The sequence below is a fragment of the Furipterus horrens genome, unplaced genomic scaffold (assembly GCF_987537825.1).
Source record: "Furipterus horrens unplaced genomic scaffold, mFurHor1.1.pri manual_scaffold_10, whole genome shotgun sequence".
Classification (NCBI taxonomy): domain Eukaryota; kingdom Metazoa; phylum Chordata; class Mammalia; order Chiroptera; family Furipteridae; genus Furipterus; species Furipterus horrens.
The window spans coordinates 78,568,012-78,577,153 of NW_028327180.1; the positions used below are offsets into that span (position 1 = coordinate 78,568,012).

The 9,142-nt window shown below is 41.5% G+C and overlaps 1 protein-coding gene across 2 annotated transcripts in view; it reads right to left on the reverse strand.

Annotated features, from left to right (window-relative positions):
* Positions 1-977, reverse strand: part of SEC24A (SEC24 homolog A, COPII component) — a 77,541-nt gene extending 76,564 nt beyond the window's left edge. For both annotated transcript variants that reach the window (XM_090288307.1, XM_090288306.1), the window contains exon 1: positions 600-977. In XM_090288307.1, the coding sequence (XP_090144433.1) occupies positions 600-696 (97 nt within the window). In that variant the 5' untranslated portion in view covers positions 697-977. The remainder of the gene's footprint in view (positions 1-599) is intronic.
* Between the last annotated feature and the right edge of the window lie 8,165 nt (positions 978-9,142).

The following is a 9,142-nucleotide window of genomic DNA, read 5'->3' on the forward strand; positions in this document are numbered from 1 at the left end:
TTCTTCCAAAGCAGAAAAACTGAACAGGTGGCCTAAGTACAATTCGAGGAAAGTTCTGGGAAAGATGGGCGGGCCTTAAAGCGACCTCCAAAAAGCACAATCATTCATTCATCTCCGTAAATTCAGGCTGAGTATGACCCCCATTCCCGCTGCAGGCCCTGCGTAACCGAAATGCATCAGACCCAAACTCTGCTCTCTACAAGATGCGTGAGGTGGCGCGGAGTGGGAAGGCACATAAGTAACCATGAGCTTTGTGTGCGAGTTTTCAGGTACGGACCGAATCTATTTTTCACCCAGGTATACCCAGGCTGTTGCTTACAGCAAGTGCTCACTGTTTGCTAAACAAATGAATAAATCAAAAAAAAAAAAAAAGAAAGAAAGAAAGAAACACTAAGACGAGTCGGGGGTTGCGGGTGCATGTTCGCCTAGGTCTCCGTGGCCCAGCCGCCCACCGCCACCGACTCCAGATCCGGATCCAGGTCCAGGTCCGGACGTCACTGACCTCTCCTCCTCTAGCCTCAAGCGGCGGCAGCCACCAAGGTTCAGCTCGAACCCGGCCCCAGGCTGCGCCCTTCCCGCACCCCCAGAGCGGCACCTACCATTGGTGTAGGTAGACCCCGAGGCCGAGGCGGCCCCGTTCTGGGCCTGCAGGCTGGTTAGGGCGCCACCGGAGGCTGGTATCCCCGGCTGGGACATGACGACAGTGGTTGTCGGGGCTGGAAGGGGATGGTCGGGATCTGCCAACAGCGCCAAGCGAAGAGGTGAAAGACGACTGCTGGAATCTGAGGGAAAGAACTAATGACTTAGGACTGAAGGCGAGGAAGAGAGAGGGCGGTGCATCAAGCCCTAGGCCTGGCGCCGCATTGTCCCCAGCCCACCTGCGGCCAAGGCTTGGCCTGGGAGCTGAGGGTATGGAGTCAGGCCCCTGGGGCCGGAACGCCGGGCTGGAAGGGAGCAGCCAAGCTGAGATAGAAAAGGCCCCCGCCGGAAGTGTCTGTCAGCCGCCGGCCGCGCAGGCGCAGTCGGGACACGTGGCACTTCCGGCTCTGGGCTGACGACTGCTGCTGCGGTCCGTGCTCTCCCAGCGGGACTGCCCAGGGGCCACCTGACAGCTCCGGGTGTCCCAGTCCTCAGGACTGTGCTCGGCCTTGCCTGCTACATCACTGACTCACCATCGGGCGGAAGTGGTGTGTGTCACTCCTAAGGAGATCCCCCGCCGTGTAAACGTGTGAACGCCCTTTCTCTGGCAGTGTCAGGATCTTAGCACAATCAGGGCTTCGCTGGCTGCTTTCGTGGACTGGGACTGACAGTTCCTCTTCTCAGGTTTTTGTGAAGATTACCTGAGACTATAGATGTCATTGTCTTCTGTTAAGACTGTATCTCTGCTGGCTGAACCGATTAATATTCATCGCAGTATTTCATTACACATTTAGTCATCATATTCTAGGTGTAAGGGCATTTTTAAAAAGAGGTGATTAATTATGTACGTGTGTTAAAAGTGTAATCATCGTGAAGGAGGCCTTTGCTTTTTGACCTGAGAATTCAGAAGTAATTTTAATTGTGAAACTTGCTGATTCATAGCATAGTCACACAAGTTCATTAACAGCTCACTGATCAGCACGTTTAAATCGCAGTTTTATTTCCTCACCTAAGAGTTTACAGTAAGGTAAAATATTCAAACTTCCCTTCTAGGCGAGTAGCCTTTTATTTATTTATTTATTTTTGGCCAACAGGAGATAGAAACTGAGGTGATTAGTCAATACAATTAATGGATGATCTCAATAATCAACTTAGCTATCTCCACGCTAGGTAGGTTTTTCCTGCTCTGAGCTAATGATAAAGTCCTTTAAACTACAGATTTGTACTGCTGATTAGAATGTCATACCTAAAGTTTCACAATCCCTGACGGGTGAAGTACACCTTATTTGATTTAATATCAAATGCCTGCTATAAAATGTTAGATTACATATAAAATGAGCAAGACCTAAACCTCTATCAGGTCTAAAAAAGTAAACAGTAGGAATTCAAAAGTATTAAATTTTATCCTAACTTATTTTATCATCTGCCTGAGAACCTTACTAAAAATGTGTTTGCTGTGTGTGGAATCTCACAACTCCTTTGTACAAGTTACAAAGCATAATTATATTAAGGCTTCTTCAGGATGAAGATGACACTTGGAGCCAAACTGCTTTCACCATATAGCCCCTATAACAAAGTCCGAAATCATATAGCCCAAGAACTCTTAAAAAGATACACAAGCACAAGCTTCTCAATCTTTTAAAGACAAAATAGACCTCAAAGAGAAACTGAACCTTCCTGAGTTTAGACAGAAAATCAGGGTGATCTTCAAATGGGCAAATTTGCATTAGTTTATTTTTCTTTTTTATGCAACTCCTTAATGATCTTGGTTTGTTGACCTTAGCACAGGAGTTGAATTTGGTTCAATCAAGCTTCTTTGAACTTTGTTCTGTTTAAGCAGTGTCTGTGTTCAGAGGGGGAAAAAAAAAACTGATGGAGAGGATTAGCCATTTAAAAAAGTAAATGACCTCATTGGTTAAATCAGGTTAAATATACAAATAATTTGCTAATAAGTAAACGATTTTTTTTTTAAAAAAAACCCACTTGTTTAGTTATTTTGTTTTGTTTATTTATTTATTTACTTATTGAGAGAGGGGAAAGGAGAAAGACAGGGAAAGAAACATCACTGTGTGGTTGCCTCTCACTCATGCCCCCAACTGGGGACCTGACGTGCAACCTAGTCATGTGCCCTGACTGGGAATTGAACCTGTGACACTGGGCTCACAGGCCAATGCTCAATCCACTGAGCCACAGCAGCCAGGGCTAGTAAACGATTTTTTTCTAAAATTTGTTCCACTTCGTATTGCTATTACTCCTCCCAAAATTATAGTTAAGTCCCTTAAATTTTATTTTTACATTTTTAATGTAGTCAGCTTTAAAATAGAAGGAAAGCACCATTTGTCATCTGCTCACCCTCAGGGACAACAGGAAGTTAAGTTTAAGTAACTGAGGTGAGACAGCATATTTTTAAAGTTTAGTATTGTCCACACATTGTCAAATCCTTCTCTGACTTCTTAAAATGCAGTCACACAAATATCAAGAAAAAATTTTAGTGCTATTACCGGCTGTCAAGGGTACTGATATTTCTTTGGCCAACTACCTCTATCTGCCTACGCTACCATACTTTTTCTAAAGTGATGTCAGTAATACATTCAACTTTTTTATCCTTTTTTTCCAGCACAACAGAACCGTTCTGCCACACCTGCATCCTTCATATGTACTATATGTATCAGATTTTATGTACATTGAATATTTTCAGAGTCTTCAACTCTGGCTAGATAGCTCAGTTGGTTAGAGTGCCATCCCTATGCCAGGGTTGCAGGTTTGATTCCCAGTCAGAGCACATACAATAATCAATCAATGGCCCTAACTGGGTGGTTTACTTGGTTGGAGTGTCAGGGCACATACCTTGGTTGCAGGTTTGATCCCTGGTCAAGGCGTGAGCATACAGGAGTCAATTGATCACTGACTGATGTTTCTCTCTCACATCAACGTTTCTCTCCCTCTCTCAAATCAGTGAGTATATATCCTCAGGTGGGGATTTAAAAAAAAAGAATCAATTGAAAAACCAAAATAATAAAAAATAAAATAAAATAAAATAAAAAAATAAAATAAAATAAAATAAAAAGAATCAATTAATGAATGCATATATAAGTGGAACAGCAAATCGATTTTCTCTTTCTCTCCACCTTCCTCTCTCTCACATCAATAAATAAAAAAGAGAACACTATAAACAATAAAGTAGTGACACGAAAGTGTTTGAGTAAGGAGACAGCACTATCCAAAGACTATTCCATTCAAGTTGATTATTTATTTATACCCACGAGAGGGAGACAGGCATTCCTAATAAAATTTGCTGATATGTAGAAGTGGACTTAGGCTCACACCAGGGCCCCTTTGCCTGCCTGCTCATGACTGTTGACTTGTCAGCTGATAAACAGGACCAATTGTGTTTACTTTTCGGGGGGGGGATTATTTTAGGACCTTTAATTATTTTTTTAAATATTTTATTTATTTTTAGAAAGAGGAAGGGAGGGAGAAAGAGAGAGAAGCATGGATGTGCAAGAGATACATCGATCGGTTGCCTCTTGCCCCTGCCCGGATTGGGGACAGAACCTGCAACCTGGTCAGTGCCCTGACCAGGAATTGAACTAGCAACCTTTTGCTTTGTGGAACAATGCCCAGCCAAACTAAGGCATACTGGTCAGGGCTGACCATTAGTTATTTTCAAATTGTGTTCCATTTCAAACAAACAAAAAATGGTTTCAACTACAAACAGTAGGTTTGTTCTGAAACTCTTGGGGCTACAAGAACAGTTCTTTTGGCCTCATTTGCCTCTGACAGGACATCTGTTTGTATCTGAAATCAGTAGCTCTGAAGCTACAGCACAACTACACTCATCTCACAACAAGCTTTCTTTGAAAACTTCATCTTTACATAGTTCTTGCCTTTCTCTCTGCCCGCAAATTTCTTTTATCTCATACTTGAACTGTAGGGATAGCCTTTCTGGTTTCCTTCTCTCGATGAATCCGATATGTTGACTTGAGCTCCTAAATACTGAATCTGTTCTTATTTTCCTGTACCCCCAAACCTGTAATTGCTCCATTTGCCTGCTCCATCAAGTTAAAGTTGGTCTGCATGGCCTTTCTCATCTCATACTAAGAAAACTCAAAGTCCCACCTATAGCCTTCTAGGCCCCACATGACCTGGTCTTGCTACCCCTCCATACCCATCTTTTTCCACACTCCCTCTCACTCACTCCACTCCAGACACACTTGCTATTTTTCTAGCTACTCAAGTAGAAGGCTGCCTTTTACATTTACTTTATCTGGGGTGCTCTTCCCCGTCACCCACGTATTCAATCTCTCACCACCTCTGCCTTTATTCAAATGTTATCTTATTGATGAGGTCTTCTCTGAACACCTTATAAAACAATATACCCTCCTTGCTCACTATCTATCCCTCTTACCTTGCTTCCCCCCGCCCCCACCACAGGACTTTTAATTATTGTTATATACTTGGAACTATGTTTATCTTCCTGTTTATCCATCCTGTCAATTCTAAGGGAATCATTGTGGTTTCACATCTGCCTCCTTGTTTAGATTTTTAGAGAGTAGAGGCCAGGGACTGTGTCCTCTTTACTTCTATCTTCTCAGCACTTGGCCTGGGGGCCTCAGACTTTACAGGTGTTCAATGAACATGTTTAAATGAATAAATTTAAAGTGTGATCTCTTCTAATATTCCATTCTGACTATTTTGACCTTCACTAATCCACTACTACAAGATCATATTGCACTCACTAGCACTTGTTACTTGTTTCTTATTCTTTTAGGTTCTTAATTATTATGCTGCTTTGTGTCCCATCTAATGCAGACTTTGTAGTGTAATTGAAATAATGTCAACCTCTGGTCAGGCCCCATCTTCCTTGGGCAGCACTGGAGGTACAATATCAAATGCCACTCCTTTTCTTTTCTTAACCCCAGATACATCTTTTTGCCCCACTCTCCTCCACAAACACCCAGGCACCATAATAGCAGAGCACTGCGATTCGACTTCCCCTCTAACCATACTGTTTCATCATACTTTCTGCTGAATGGCCTCACCAGCTCTTTCATTCATTGATTAACTAATTAATTAAACAAATATTGACTAAATGCCTTCCATATGCCAGGCACCATGCTAAATACCAAGCAAAAACAAAACATGACAGACAAGGTCTCTTCCTTCTGTGGCGTTGGAATTGGAGAAAACAAAATTAAAATGTAAATAAATATATATCTTAAGTTTAAAATTGATAAGTGCTCCCCAGCTGCTGTGTCTCAGTGGATTGAGCACCGGCCTGTGAACCAAAGGGTGGCCGGTTTGATTGCCACTCAGGGCACATGCCTGGGTTGTGGGCCAGGTCTCCAGTTGGAGGTGCATGAGAGGCAACTAATGAATGCTTATATCCCTCTCTTTCTCCTTCCCTTCCCCTCTCTCTATAAACAAACAAACATACAAACTTATTTGAAAAAAAATTTTTTTTTTAATTCAAAAATTTGGCAAAAGAAATAGACATAAAAGTACAAGAAGCAGAGAGAGTCCCAAACAAGTTGGACTCGAAGAGGACCACACCAAAACATCATAACTAAAATTCCAAAGATTAAAGATAAAGAGAGAATTTTAAAAGCAGCAAAAAGAGGAGGAGGAGGAGGTAGGAGGAGGAGGAGGAAGAGAAGAAGGAGGAGAAGAAGAAGAAGGAGAAGAAGGAAGAGGAGGAGGAGGAGAAGGAGGAGGAGAAGAAGGAGGAGGAGGAGAAGGAGGAGGAGAAGGAGGAGAAGGAGGAGAAGGAGGAGAGTTATCTACAAAGGAGTTTCCGTAAGACTTATCAGCTGATTTCTTAAAAGAAACTTTGCAGGCAAGAAGAGACTGGCAAGAAGTATTCAAAGTGTTGAAATGTTGAAAAGCAAGGACCTACAACCAAGATTACTCTATCCAGCAAAGCTATCATTCAGAATGGAAGGGCAGATGAAGTGCTTCCCAGACAAGGTAAAGCTAAAGGAGCTCATCATCACCAAGTTATTATTATATGAAATGTCAAAGGGACTTACTTAAGAAAAAGAAGAAGATCAAAACTATGAACATGAAAATGACAACAAACTCACAACACTCAAAAACTAAATCTAAAAACAAAAACAAAAACAAAAATAAACTAAGCAAACAACCAGAACAGGAACAGGATAATAGATATGGAAATCATTTGAAGCGTTATCAGCTGGGAGGAGGAAGGGGAAGAATGGGGGAAATGGTGCAGGGATTAAGAAGCATAATTGGTAGGAATAAAATGAGTGTGTGTGTGTTAAGAATAGTATATGAAAGGGAGAAGCCAAAGAACTTACACACATGACCCATGGACATGAACTAAGAGGGGGAATTGCTGGAGGGAGTTGGGTACTGGTTGAAGGAGGGCAAAGGGGGAAAAATTGGGACAACTGGAACAGCATAATCAATAAAGTATACTTAAAAATAAAATAAAATAAAAGAAGGGAAAACTAGCTATCTCTACAAAACAGATGGGGAGAAGCAGGGCTCTAGGCAACGGAACAGCATCTACAAAGGCCAAGAGGCAGCAATGAGCTTGGTGTGGTAAGGCAGGGTGGTAAGGAGATATGATTGTAGAGGTGGGCAGAGCAATAAGAGCCTTATAAGGCAATGTAAGGGGAGTAATTGATCCAATTCATGTTTTAAGATGAATCCAGTTTTTTAAAGTTAGTCCAACAGCTGTGAGAATAATAGATTGGGAGGAAAAGAACGGAATTGTTGTAACCTAGGCCAGAGATGATGGCAGCCTGCAATAAAGTGCTTGTAATGGAGAGTGTAGACTCACTAATCCAAGTTAAAACTTTGACCTTTGATATCTCCTTTACTTTTGCTGCCAACATGCACTCAATCATAAAATCTTATAGGTTCCAACCTTTACACTTTCTCACATATGACTCCGTATTTCTCAGTTCCCACTGGCCTAATGCAGTTCCATGTAACCTCTAACCTGCCTGACTGTAGCAGCCTCATTGCTGATCTCAGCTTTCAGTCTTGACTTGTTCCAATACAACCCATACAATGGTGCCAGAGCAAACTCTCAAAAACACATTCTGACCATGTTTCTGTTCTGCTCAAAATCCCCCAAAAGCTCAATAGTTTGGGAGTCAAGGTCCTTGAGAGTTCAGCCCAACTCTGTCCAGTCAAACCTTGGGCTTTTCCCATTTCTATTCCTTTCTGTGTGTTGTTCTCTCATAATAATACATCATCCTTTCTGGATCTTAATCCCCATTTTACATAAACAGGAACTGAAACTTTGAGTGGCTAGTAATGTTAGAACTATAGTCTCTAGTCAGAGGTTGTACTCTTAATTATTATACTCTAAAATGCAGCCATTAAAATTCATATATAGAAGAATACTTAATTATATGGGAAAGTACCCAGATTAAATAATTAAGATTTAAATTTTAAATGTTTTACAAAACTATATGTAGTATGATTATAATCTTATAAAACTGGTTACATCTGTGAGGTGTAACTGGGGATGATTTTTGTTTTCATTGTATTTTTCTGGATTTTCCAAACTTGTTACAATTGTTATTACTTTGTATTACTTTTATAACAATAATAATCATCAAAGCAATTAGGAAGAAATATCGCATGTATCCTTGAAGGCTCTCCTCAAACACTGGCATCTCCTGCCCCTCCTCTCCCTCACCCCTACCACCACTTTGTACTTTATTATCCATTCTCTCCCCCTACCTTATTTTATAGTTGTAACCTAACACATGTCCCTGACAAACTGAAAGGTCCTTGAGTAAAGACACTATGTCTCGCCTATTGTCATATTCCTCCATTCCCAGTTATTTTTACAATATGTTGCTGAAGCCAGTAGGAACCATAATTTAGATTTTTAAAAGGCTGACTAAAATGCCAGAAATACCAGAAAAGAAAGGTTACCTAGACAAGAGCTATAAAGTAATCTTCAGGAGCCCAGTGAAGTGCCTCAGGCTGCCTACGAACCCAAACTGAACTCAAGAGTAGGTGAGGGACTGCAGACTAGAACAACAGGATCCTCTAAGTCAGAACAGTGATCTCTGGGAAAATTCTTCCACTCCTTGAGGACAAAATGTACCTAGGAGTCTTTCATGTTACGAATAATCACTTGCTCATATGTACTGAAAGCCTATTGTATGCCAGGCACTGAAAATAGGTTTCAGAAGGAAAAAGGTAGATATGGTCAAGAGATCTCAGGAAGCTTACAGGATGTCTGCTGAGGGAGGGGTTATATAAACAAACATACATACAGTGGTACCTGGTACTCATGGTTAATTCATTCTAGAACTAGTGAGGAGCACCGAAACCCATGAGTATGCACCAATGAAGCATTTTCTCTTACAGGGCAGCATCATGACTCATGCAACTTCTGGAAAGTGCAATGAGTCCCGAGCAAGCACTGAGTGTTGATATATTTTTTCTTGTCAACATGCAATGAGTACAGGGTTTGACGAGATCTGAAGCCAATGAGTACCGAAGCATGACTATA